The sequence below is a fragment of the Gouania willdenowi genome, chromosome 18 (genome assembly GCF_900634775.1).
Source record: "Gouania willdenowi chromosome 18, fGouWil2.1, whole genome shotgun sequence".
NCBI classification, from domain to species: domain Eukaryota; kingdom Metazoa; phylum Chordata; class Actinopteri; order Blenniiformes; family Gobiesocidae; genus Gouania; species Gouania willdenowi.
Window position 1 is genome coordinate 24,686,605 of NC_041061.1, and position 12,892 is coordinate 24,699,496.

The 12,892-nt window shown below is 40.7% G+C and overlaps 1 protein-coding gene across 2 annotated transcripts; it reads left to right on the top strand.

The window, feature by feature from the left end:
- The first annotated feature begins 279 nt into the window (after positions 1-279).
- Positions 280-9,161, top strand: donson (DNA replication fork stabilization factor DONSON). 2 transcript variants are annotated; one of them, XM_028474784.1, is made up of 12 exons: positions 280-664; positions 1,542-1,595; positions 2,070-2,255; positions 2,329-2,507; positions 4,067-4,142; positions 4,222-4,324; positions 5,325-5,388; positions 6,807-6,953; positions 7,035-7,233; positions 8,359-8,428; positions 8,501-8,631; positions 8,711-9,161. In XM_028474784.1, the coding sequence occupies exons 1-12, from the start codon at positions 347-349 to the stop codon at positions 8,849-8,851; spliced, it is 1,668 nt and encodes a 555-aa protein (XP_028330585.1). In that variant the 5' UTR covers positions 280-346; the 3' UTR covers positions 8,852-9,161. The 2 variants fall into 2 exon arrangements, with proteins under 2 accessions (XP_028330585.1, XP_028330586.1); XM_028474785.1 differs by having other exon boundaries at positions 6,810-6,953.
- The last annotated feature ends 3,731 nt before the right edge of the window (positions 9,162-12,892 follow it).

Consider the following 12,892-nt stretch of genomic DNA (forward strand, 5'->3'; position numbering starts at 1 on the left):
TTGATGTATTAAAGAAAGAAAGAAAGAAAGAAAGAAAGAAAGAAAGAAAGAAAGAAAGAAAGAAAGAAAGAAAGAAAGAAAGAAAGAAAGAAAGAAAGAAAGAAAGAAAGAAAGAAAGAAAGAAAGAAAGAAAGAAAGAAAGAAAGAAAGAAAGAAAGAAAGAAAGAAAGAAAGAAAGAAATCGTGCTGCAAGAATCTTAAATTTCCTACAACCCGAAACGCAGCGAGGGTAATGTACGTCCTACGTCATTACGCAGAGCGCCAAATTTGCTGGTGAAGCTTGAGAAGTGGTACAATATCACCAGGACCAGTTTCACCGGCTCTCCGCCACTCCTGAAGGCTGACAATGGCTCAGTCAGCCGGGTATTCACCCAGCTTCAAGCGGCCCATTGTCCTCATGAGAAAGAGGAGCCGGAGTGCAACTCAGGGTCCCAGTAGCTTGTCTGACGAACCGGGGGAAAGCAGCGAACCCCCACCGGGCCTCCGTCCTTTTCCTCCCGGGACCCGAGGCCGCTCCGCAGGGGGCGTTCGACGCAGGAACCCGTTCGCCCACACGGACAGTCCGGACAGGTTGCGGAAAAAGGCTCGGGTGGCTGCTGACGGGGACATGGGTTCAGAACCGAGCTGGGGGTCCGATGACACCGGACACCAGGTCTCCTCTCAGGTGGTTCTCCAAACACTGGTCCCTGGACTTTAGTTAAACAGGCAAAGGTTGTTTAGGAAATATTAAATATCCGTTAAATAAATAGTTTTGATTGGATTATAAAATAGCCTCAGTGTTTTTGGCAAAGGTAGTTCCGATAAATGGGTTTCATTTAAATTTAAACATCCTGATGACATTTTCGATTCATATAACAACACTAAATTATAAATAGTTAATAACATAATCATTAGAATGGAAGCTGAATGGTTGACATATTGCTTTATTGTTGTAAGAGGTTCCTCGTCACTCTTTATAATGAGAAAATAAGGAAAATAGAAAACTAATAAATGCTTCTTGGATTTATCAACCAGGTGCATTAGATATGTTTCATTGTCTTAAAAGTATTTGTTGGGATTTTTTTTTATTTATTTTTTAATAATAATTATATGAATGATGGAATAATTCATGATTTAGTAAAGACAAGGTTACTCAGTTTAGGACTCTTATTTTGAAAGTGCACAGTGGTACCTGTGACATCCGTGTCTTCAGTTGAACTGCGCTTTTTATATGGATGGTTAATCAGCTTAATTTCCTGACTTGATTTGATTCCAATGATTGAAATCTCGATTCGATTTCAAACTAATTTTTAGATTTAAAAAACAAAATACAATTATCGATTTGATTTTCCATTTAACATCAGTCAGCTGCTGAATTATTTGACTTGTTGTGTCATTGTAATATCCAAATGTTTGTTTTACAATTTAAAAAGTGTAAATAATCGATCTGTTGAAAATTAATAATTGACATCAATACTAAAATTGCAATTAATTTATGGATTTTGTTTGTTTGCTCTTTTAATGCAGCAGTGTGTGATGAATTCAAACTATTTCTTCTTTAGGAGCCTCTACCTCCTCCTGATGCGCTCTTTGATGATACGGTTCCTGCACTAAAGGTGAGATCAAGGCTTAATCTACAAATTTAAAGTGAAATTTATTATAGAAAAGTAAAAAAATCGGTGTTTGTGGTGATAGAGAGTTTAGCTTCCCATTTAGTGATTGGTAAGTGGTTAGAGTTAGTGTTTGAGTGTATATTTTTGAGAATTTTTTTGATTTTGTTGAGATTTTTTTCATATGTATGGCCAGGTCTGGAGGTTGCAAGGTGATTAGATCCATTGCCGTATTTTTCTTGATTGTCTCTGTTACTTGTAACATTTCTGGTCATCTCACGCCTGGGGTGGGACCAAGACTGACACTTTATTTGTTAATTCTCCACTCTCTCTCTCTCTCTCAAGTACCCCATGTAGTGCCATCGCGTACCCCTATTTGAGAACCACTGTCCTAAAGCGTTAGAAAAATATGGGGTTGGAGGTTTGTGGTAGGGGTTGTAAAGATGGCTATTGAAGCCCATGGCTTGTGTGTGCTTCCAGAACCCTTTGATTGTAGCTCCTCCCCCACTCCCTGAATATCCAGCAGACTGGAGCCTGAAGACGCGGCTGCTGTTCACCTCAGCACTCTGCCTGTCCTGGGCCCAGCAGCCCAGAGCTCACGAGGAGGCCCAGGGTCTGAATCAGCATTGTAGAGCTCAGTTTGCTAAGCTGCCCCACATCCTTCAGGTATTTGGGAAATAGGGAGGAGCCTTTTCTCTGATGGCCTTGTTCAGGTGGTCCTCTGTTTGCTCCTCCTCAGGATCCCAGTAGCTGCTCCGAGCTGCGCTGCTCCTTCCAGCAGGCTCTTGTGTACTGGCAACACCCGTCTCTGCCCTGGCTCTCCCTGTTCCCTCGGATCAACGCAGAGAGAAGGTTCAGCGGGCAGAACACGCCCTGGGCCCATGATGCAGCACTGCAGCAGAGTCTCATGGGGGAGTGGTGAGACCTGGACCCACACCACTCCCTACACACTAACCCTTTAGTTTGCCACCAGGCTTGGGGTCAATTACATTATTCAATTACGTCTTCAATTATCCATGTTCAATTACAACTTAATTACAGTTATAGTGAACGAGATTTTTTTCTCCATTACAATTAAAATTAGAAATATTGTTTTTCCCTTAAAGTCATTTACAACGACGTTTTTAATTATTAAAGTTCAGCTACAATTAATCATAATTGCTGAGTCTTAATAAGTAACCCCATAAAGCATAAACTTCATCTTGTGTTAGCTTTTTGTCAGCATCTCTTATGATAACGGGTCAGTTTTGAGCCATGTCTTAAATCAGCTGTAAAATTATAAAAATATAAAAGATATTTTATTGGTTGTTTTTGTCGGTTGTTGTTAGATTTAAAATTAACAATGGCATGAGAGGGTTGCCATGGCAACATGTCTTTGTATCGCGATGCCATCGTGTGCTTCTGTTTTCCGGTGGAGTGAGGAGGGCGTCTCATTCCTGCCCTTCTTACTTAGACCCGCCCCCTTCCTTTGGAGTGCCCACCACAGCTGAGTTTCATTTCAACACTCCGGTTGTGTTCGGAAGAAAAGCGACCAAGTAGAATATCAACATGTGACAGTGACGTGCTGTCAGGGTAGGCAATGCCTATCCAAGGGTGAATTGATATTGATTATTTGTTTTAATTATAATATAATTATGAATTATTTCTTTTTCATTTCCGAGAGCCTACGGTACCTATAAGTTTGAAAGTGTCAGCATTTAGTGTTTTTCATAGGCCAAATATCTAAACAGTGCTATTTCCTGGTACGGTAGAGACGCTGCACAGTCTCACTCCGCTGTAAGGCAGGAGGAGGAGCCAGGAGGAGGCCACACCCTCTCCCAAAAGCACATTTCAGCTCTGCCTCTGGCCCCATAGTGTGTTTTCACATGTTTGGGCATGCGCAGTCAGTTCCCCAAGATGAAAACTATTTACGTCCAAAGGCAGCTCTCTACGTTGCCTTTGGACATTTTGTAATGTTTCATAATGTTTCGTACTTTTCTCAGTGAATGGTACAAAAGGAAACACATTTCATGCCGACATTTCAGAGATTTTCATTGTCCTGCTGAAAAATTTCTGGTTAACTTCAAAACAAGAGCCTTATTTACAGAAGTGTTAAAAAACTAATGGAAGACTAGAAGAAATGCTTTTGTTTTGAAAAGGCGACGTTTGATTTTTAGCTTAGAGCCGGTCCCAGGACAATTTTACATTCCGCTCGCAATGCATCATGGGGATGTTGAGTATGGCTAGTGTGCCCACCGTGCACACTTTGGAAATGTCCTGATATAGTACACATCCCGGTGTTTCTCGCTCACTCAATCTTTTAATGCTATCTAATGTGAACGCACTACATACTCATTTTGACGTTTATGACATTTCAAACACAGCCTCGTGGTGAAGGCTTAGTATGCAGGGGGTCGTTTTGAACTTCCTCCATCATCTCCACTGCAGCTCTGAGAGACGCCGCTTGGATGTTCATACTGCACCACTTTCCTTCACAGGGTTCTGAGTCTGTCATCTCTCTACAGTCTGTTAAAGTCAAGACTGTGTCCGTACTTCTACCTCTGCTCCTCTCAGGTGGGTGTGTGTGCTCTCCACTTAGTGGCTGAATCCTCCGTACAGAGTGCAGTAGGTAACATGCTCTGGTTTCTGTCAGTTTACCGTGTTGTTCAGGACAGCTGGTCTTGGAGGATACAGCAACATCACGGCCTACATCTCCCCGACCACCAGAGGTCTGCGTGAGGCCCTGAAGGCAGAGGGTGAGCTCCAGCAGGTTCTCTAAGGTTCAACAACAGATCAATGGCTAGGAGAAGGTTCTAACACAACTGTGATTAAATTTCTTTAAAAAAAAAATTTGGGCAATATTACCAGCAGCTTTAAATTGCACAAATATAACATTTTTAAATATGTTTAACTCATTCAAAACAAAACAAAAAAGTGGAAAAACATGGCTCCCTTTTTAATAATCCACGTTCATGAAAAAAATATTTCCAAATTAAAATTGAGTCACGCAAAAAACATACTTACTTTCATCCTTTATTATTTTTATACCAAACTTATTCTGATGAAACTCAAGTGATGGAAAACCAGAATCCTGTCCTGAAATCCAATCTTGTAATAAAATCCCAAAATTCTGTGTGCTCACAAAAAAATAAAAGCCCAACAGTCTTGCATTGAATATCACAAAAAGAAAATGTACTTTTGATATAAATAATTACATAGGTAGATATTGTTTAACACTCAAAGCAAACACAAACATATTGTCCCAATGGTTTTAACAAAATCAGGTCAAATGTCTTTTTAATTGAACTTTGAAAATGTTATTGTATTTAGCAAGAATGTAGTATGTGTTCACAACATCGTTTACGGGCAAACATGATGCACTGAAGGCTCCGATTTCAATAAATTAATAATGTGTGTGGGATTGGTCACGTAGGACAGTTTGAAGATGTGCTGTAGCAAGTTTGGTGTCAATTGGGCAAAAAAATGTGGGGACGGTTTTTGAGTTAAAAGTTGCACATATTGTTGATTTGTTGTTAATTTTTTGAACTTTGTGATTTTTCGTGCATGGGTAGTGGGATTTCCTCAGAAATAGGACATACAGGATAACAATTGGTGGCCCCTAATGAAAGTCCTCAAGTACCCGTCAGCAACGCTGCAGCAGTACCATGATGACTCCATGGGATTTGGGAGTGTTACTTTGCAGAAAGTAAGTTCCATTCCTCACTATTGACTGGTTCTTTTGCTGTTCCTGGTCAGGCATCAGGTTCAGTGTCCCTTTGATGGAGGAGAAGCAGAGTGTGGAGCAGCACAGAGAAGAAGAGTAAGTGATTCATTCTTTGCTCTGGAATTACTGTAACGTTTGATTGTTTTTGGTGTCGAACTATTTAAACTTGGCACTGAAAGTATAAGCACGTGTGTTTCGGTAGATTACTTTTGTTATTGTAATAATGCCTCATAGTAATAAATCTGTTATGGCAACCCACATACTCCTCCCACAAATGGGGCACCATTTAAAAGTAAAAGAGCAGAGAGCCAAAGGAAAGGCTGCAGGTATCATCATACCTTAGCGCTCATGAATACTGGTTAAGAGCCACCCATTAAGTCATTTCAGCACTATCTAAATCTACAATTAAAGGGGGGGTAATATGTAAAATCAACTTTTTCAAGATTTATATCATGTTACTATGTCAGTCCCTCATTAAAACATGCCTGGGGTGTTGCCTTGGCTCATTCATGTATATGTGAGTAATCTTTAAAAACTCTGACGGCTTCCATTTCAAGTGTAGATTCGCCTGAGTCCTCCTAGGAATGCCCCCACCTCCTAGAAACACCTCGGACCTTTCGTCACTGCCCACCACTGAACAGCAGAGCGCCCCACCCCCGCGTCTCAAGCCGGCAGCAGCACAGCATTTTATTGCAAAATATAGCTTCATAGCAACATGTAGCTTCATAATGTAACATAACTGTCCTTAGCCAAACATCCGGCTCCAAAATGTAACCATTTATGTTGCTTTTAACATAAAAGAAATGATTAATCAAACGTTTAGCTGTTGCCCTTTATGATAAAAAAAAAGATTGTACATTTTATGTTATGTTTATGATTTCATTGCAACATAGTTTCATTATATATCACTGACTTGCAAAATGTAGCTTCAAAATTACTTTTATTTATTTATTTATGACAAGAAGGTTGAATATGACCAAACAGACACGTCTTGTAAGAGCCTCTGAACTCTCTCAGGTTCATCTTCAAAGTCACTTTCCGGGTCAGACGCAGGATTAAATTTGTACGGATGCACAATATCCTGTGGTCATTGTGCACTAAGTGATAAAGTTTAGCTCCTTTCCAATAGTCAAATTAAAGTGCACCGAAGATCGATAATAGTTGGAGGAGATGCAGTAGTGTTGTGATGACGCCACAGACAGCGTGCTGAAGGGGCGTGTCGGAACGTAGGAGTTTCTTAAAGAGACAGTGGCCTATTTAAAGGCATTTGATAGAGCCATGATGTGAGCGCAAATTTATTCAAGGCAGTTATTTAAATTTACTGCATTTACAGACCAACATAAGGTTGCATCATCATTGTAGTGTGCTATAGAATTAACTATGTGATTGAAAAAGCACAATACCTTAAGCAAAATGTTTTGTGAGACTTTTTTCCTGCTTTTTCTGTTGCCGTTCAGCTGATATCACTCCAGAACAGCTTGTGACTTTGATAATTGTGGCTCTACTTTGAAAAGCAGAGATTCTGACCCTAAGAGGACCACAGATGGTCTGGCATGTGATGAAAAGGCCTCTGAGAATGAAGAAGACTGCAACCTTTCCTGGCTGGTGGAGATGGGAATCCAGGACAAGATCAGAAAGCCTGATGGTATCAGGATACAGCTGTATCCTTTAGTTCTACAGCAGACTGAATACACACACATACACACACACACCGATGTCAGACTCTTTGACCCTCGCTGCAGTCACAAAGACTCTCAAGCAGTGTCTCTGGACCACAAACCAGAGTCTCTGGTGTGTGTGGAAGGAGCTCACACCTTCACCCTCATCAACTTCCTCATCAACTGTAAAAGCATCGTGGCTGCAGCTGGCTCCCAGGCAGGGTTACCCCCAACCCTCCTCGCCCCCTCTGCTTTCAGAGGAGCCACTATGCACACGCTGAAGGTACATGAGACACACACACAAGTTTAGCATCTTAAAGGGGCAGTATTATGAAAAACTCACTTTGTAATGGTTTTGGTACAGTATTATACATTCCTTTAGCCTCATTCAGAGGGCCAAAGTTGAAAAAGTTGTTTCCTGCCTCCCTTGTTATTCCATATTTTGTAAAAAAGTCAGCTTTGAACGGGCGAGTTGGATTTTCCCCCAATAATACGTCATATAGTGGAAACTCCTCTCCTGACAATCCTGGCTACTCCTGTGGTTTAATATAGAATATACATTATACTTTATTGTCATTTATAAGAGAGAATAAAGGGGAAAGCTTTTTGGGGCCCATCCATAAAGTCAGCAAAATGATGGTCCATTGTTCTATGAATCTATGATAACCATATGTATTTATTTATCTGAATAATATCCACTGTTATCTCGGAAGTTTATTATTATTTGCGCCATAGTATACAGTCATCCTAAAGATGTAATTTTTTGTTTTAATCAGAAATAAAATTGGTTAAAAGTGACCAGAAAAGGTGGTGAAATGGGATTTTTTTTTTTTTTTTTTTTTTTTAAAAAACACAGAAATTGGTTAAAAATGAGTGGACAGAAAAAGTGGTAAGAAGGGTTCAAAGTGTCAATATTGGTAAATGTGGTTAATTTGGCAAAAATAAGTATGAAATATGGTGAAAAGAGTTTAAAAGAATGACAATAATGGGTCAACATATGCATCATTAGGTGGGAAAAGAGGTGGAAAAGGTTTATAAGTGTCGAAAATGTCTTGAAAGTGGAAATAATGGGCAGAAAAGGCATTGGAATTAGATGGAGAAGTGGCAGAAATAGGAGTAATGTAGATAAAATGCATTAAAAGGAGCAAAAATATGGCAAGAAAAAGTGACGAAAATAGGTTAAATTATGGCAAGTTTGGTGTAGTTGCAGAAAATGGATAAAAATAAGCAAAAATTAGGTTGAAATTGTTCAAAAAATATTCTGTTTCTTGAAGGCATCTTGCGACCCCCTCCTAGTCCTAGTCGCGACATCAAATGGGGTCCTGACCCCAAGGTTGAGAATCCCTGGTTTATCAGACCAGTTAGAGCTTTGTGAGATGGGAGGGCTCAGCTTTTCCGTGTGTTTCAGAGCCGCTGTGTGAACGTAAAGAGCCAGGTGGGTTCCTCCTTCCAGAACATCAGCAGTCTGGAGATCACAGGTACAGGGCTGCAGGGGCCTTATGCTGTCTGACTGAGGGCTCCTTAAGACCACTGACGTGTGTTTGCTGCAGGGCCCGTCCTCCCCTCTGCTCTTCACTCCATAACGACCCTCCTTCGGTCAGCGCAGGGTGGAAACTTCTCCGCTGCACTCTTCAGCCATTCTCCTACTGCAGTGATGAACGTGCACAACCCCAAGCTGCAGGTGTGTTTTCCACTGTCCTGTCTAAAGCTTTATCAGGTCTGTAGTTTGATGTCAGCCTTCTCTATAACGCCCCCTGCAGGTCTCTGAGGGCTCCGTGGACCTGTCTGCTTGTGGCCTTCATCCTGCCTCCCTTCAGCAGCTGAAGCTGCCCTCAACCTTGGGCAAGACTGCACTGACACACATTGATATGGACCACTACAGTTACACTTGTAGGAACTGAACTCGCTGCTCTCTGTGAACGTCATGCTCAATCCTGGGTTTATTAGTACATTTAGCTGTTTTATTGGAATGTTTTATATTATTTCTCACCATTGTGAAGACTTTATGGCCAAATAAATTGCAACTTTCTCCAACTAATTTCAACTTTCAACCTTATTGCTATTTTTCAGTTACTGCTAGAGTAATGTCAATGCTAGGTTAATGCTAAAGCTTGGCTAATGCTAACACGAGGTTAATGCTAATGCTAGGCTAATGCTAATATCAAGTTAGTGCCAGGTTATTAAATCCGAAATGGTATGAAATACAATTTATTTAAAAAAAAAAAAATCAACTTGCAAGAACAAGTAAATGGTAATTAACTGTAATTCAAGCACCAATAACAAAAAAAAAAAACATACAAGTGATATGTTTATTAAACTGTCAAATTAAATTTTCAAAAAAGTTCAACTTTTGCTTCGAGAACAGATTATGATTCTGTTAAGTTCTTAAATTATTTTAGAAAAAAAAGTAACCACATTCATCTAGAAAAGTGTCCAGTATGTTTCATGGAACTAAAGTGAAATCAACTTCCAGCTAAAATGCATTGAGGAGTGAAAGTTTAACAAGGCCTGATGTGGTTCACTCACCTGGTGACTGGAAGTGTACATGCTATGCATATGTTAGCGCAGTGAAATGTTTTTCTTTTGTTCAAAAACATGATTAAACATGATTTTTGGATCGATACGATAATTGTGCACTGACTAGGGTCAATTATAATTGTAATTGCGTGATTGATAATTAATTACAATTAGGGATGTAATGAGTAATCGTAAGGCAGTTAAAAATCGATTCATAGGTATCAAGGTTCACATCGATGCTGTGAAAATTGAATCGCAGTATTTTTTTTAGTATCACCAGAAGTGATGGCGGCGGACGAAATCTGCTAATACTTTCTTTCTGGCCGCCTTCTACTCTTAAACATATTCATAAATGATTCCTTAATCCTTTAGCACCGAAAGAATATCTGTAATATTATGTGAATATCTGTAAAAGTCACGTTTTTTCTAATCGCTCTGTCTGCTAGCATAGCATCTCTTCTTCACTGCAAGATATCTGCATGCCAACCGACCACTGGGTTACCAGTGCCCTCTGGTGGTCCAAACATAAATACAGTACAGACTGTTATTTTTTTTTTAAAGTCCAATTGTTAAGGCACAAAATACATGTTCAGTTGCACTTTTAAAAAGAAAAAGAACTATTATGCAGATTTGCATTGTTTACTATAGAACCAGAATTTAAATTAATAAGCTTCTTCTTTATTTTTATTATTCCTTTATTTCATTCAAGATTTTTTAGTTAAATTGCATTGTTTTGAATAGTTTATCAAGGGATTCTTTTGACAATGAAAAATAAAAGAAAAATAGTACAGTATTTTCCCAAAAAAATAAAGGAATATTTTTCAGTCATTTATGTACAGTCCCATTTTGTAAAATAAATCTTACACCCTTAGAAAGCACAGACTGCAGAGAGAGACACAGTAAGGGCATTAAAAAAATCATATTTATGTTAAAGTGAAGTAAACATAAAAGAACTGCTGTGTGCGCAAAGGGTTGTTACTCCTCCAAACAAAATGGGATTACCTGAGTAAAGCTAGCTGCACACATAGTGGGTAATGTCAGACCGGACCAAAACATATCGGACAAGCCGACAGATCCAGTCCATTAATGATAGCTTTTCATGACAGCGCTCTGCTGATCTGACCACAGAAGGAATCATCAGCTGTTCTTTGTTTTTTTTTTTAGTGTGAGCAGGTGGTAGCTCTGATCAATGAATGAAGGTAAAATGGCATCAGGTACCAAGGAGTACCTCACACAGGACATTTTTTTCAGAATTTGGCACACAACAAACCATGAAATGTACACCAGTGCTTTGTCCACAAGACCACCAAAGCAGGTTGAAGCAGGACAATGTTGGAAAAAGAATGAATGCACATCTGTTTCTTCAGCTGCTGGGACACAATCACATCCTGTGCTACTGTATGTTCAGGTTACCTTTCTTCAGACAACTTAGGAAAGCAAATTCAAGCATGCCTATTGGCTTGTGAAAATATCAAAATGAAAATTCTTGGCTGAAACCGAAAACGAGAAATTGAGGCTATAAATTCAAAGAATGAATCAGAAATGTTTTATTTGCCATGTACAGTTTTGAGGACAGTACAAGGAATTTGACTTGGTGGTTGGTGCACAAAACAAGCAACAAAAAGAAATAAAAGAAATAAAAACAAAACAACAAAGAACAACCCAGCAACAATAATAATAATGATAAATATAAAGGATGAGGGATAAATAAAGGATAGATAGAGAATAAAGGATAAATATATATATACAGTGCAGCATGGTATCAAGCTGGTGGAGGTGGTGATCGGGTGGGGGGGGGGGGGTTCAGTGGGTGACTTGGGGTGTGTTCATGTGGATGGTGGCAGAGGGAAAGAAGCTGTTTTTGTGTCTGGAGGTTCTGGTCCTGATGGACCGAAACCTCCTACCAGAAGGGAGAGATTGAAACAGTTTATGACCGGGGTGGGAGGGGTCGGCCACAATCTTTCCTGCACGCCTCAAAATCCTGGAGGCGTACAGGTCCTGGAGGGAGGGCAGATTGCAGCCGATGACCTTCTCTGCAGAGTGGATGATACGCTGCAGTCTGGCCTTGTCCTTGGCCGTAGCTGCAGCGTACCAGATGGTGATGGAGGAGCAGAGGATGGACTGGATGATGGAGCTGTAGAAGTTCACCATCATCTTTGTTGGCAGACTGAACTTCTTCAGCTGCCGCAGAAAGTACATCCTCTGCTGAGCTTTTTGATAAGGGAGCTGATGTTCAGCTCCCACTTGAGGTCCTGAGTGATGATGGTCCCCAGGAAGCAGAAGTACTCTACAGAGCTCACTGTAGAGTCTCCCAGGGTGAGGGGGGTGAGGGGGGCTGGGTTCTTCCTGAAGTCTGCTATCATCTCCACTGTCTTTAAAGCATTGAGCTCCAGGTTGTTCTGGCTGCACCAGGACACCAGCCGGTCTGTCTCCCACCTGTAGTCAGACTCGTCTCCATCAGCGATGAGACCGATGATGGTCGTGTCGTCTGCAAACTTCAGGAGTTTGACCGACTGGTGAGAGGAGGTGCAGCTGTTGGTGTACAGGGAGAAGAGCAGAGGAGAAAGAACACAGCCCTGAGGAGATCCAGTGCTGATGGTCCGGGGAGCAGAGATGGTTTTTCCCAGCTTCACGTGCTGCTTCCTGTCAGACAGGAAGTCTGTGATCCACCTGCAGGTGGAGTCTGGCACGTTCAGCTGGGAAAGCTTGTCCTGAAGGAGAGCTGGGATTATTGTATTAAAAGCAGAGCTGAAGTCCACAAACAGGATCCTGGCGTAGGAGCCTGGGGAGTCCAGGTGCTGGAGGATGAAGTGGAGAGCCAGGTTTACAGCATCGTCTACAGACCTGTTGGATCTATAGGCAAACTGCAGGGGGTCCAGGTGGGGGTCGGTGATGTCCTTGATGTGGGAGAGCATGAGGCGTTCAAAGGACTTCATGACCACAGATGTCAGAGCGATGGGTCTGTAGTCATTAAGTCCTGTGATCCTCAGCTTTTTAGGGACAGGAACGATGGTGGAGGCCTTAAAACAGGCTGGTACGGTGCATGTCTCCAGTGAGGTGTTAAAGATGTCTGTGAACACTGGAGACAGCTGATCAGCACACACAGAATACATTAAGAATAAGAAAATATTTATTGAGCAATGACAATCCATCAATGCACAATATTAAATAAATGTTGAACTTGTCATTATTCATACGTTAAATGACATTGTACAGACCTTTAACTGATTAAGCTGCTGAAAGAGTCAAACTAAATATGTTCTCTTATTAAAACATAAAGTAATCGGCTAATTACAGGGAGCTGGATTTGGTTATAATCCCTCCAACTTCATTTGCATTAGGTATACTCGTACTATTAGTAGGAAATATTTCACGAGTAGACCATTGTTACTATGGTTGACATCAAATTTATTCTCAAATGATTT

What these genes read in the sequence shown, in the direction of transcription:
- donson (XM_028474784.1), top strand. Translation starts at nt 347, where the DNA reads ATGGCTCAGTCAGCCGGGTATTCACCCAGCTTCAAGCGGCCCATTGTC. An exon ending in TCTACCTCTGCTCCTCTCAG is followed by an intron (nt 4,143 to 4,221) that starts GTGGGTGTGTGT and finishes GGTTTCTGTCAG; the next exon opens with TTTACCGTGTTGTTCAGGAC. An exon ending in GAGCAGCACAGAGAAGAAGA is followed by an intron (nt 5,389 to 6,806) that starts GTAAGTGATTCA and finishes TACTTTGAAAAG; the next exon opens with CAGAGATTCTGACCCTAAGA.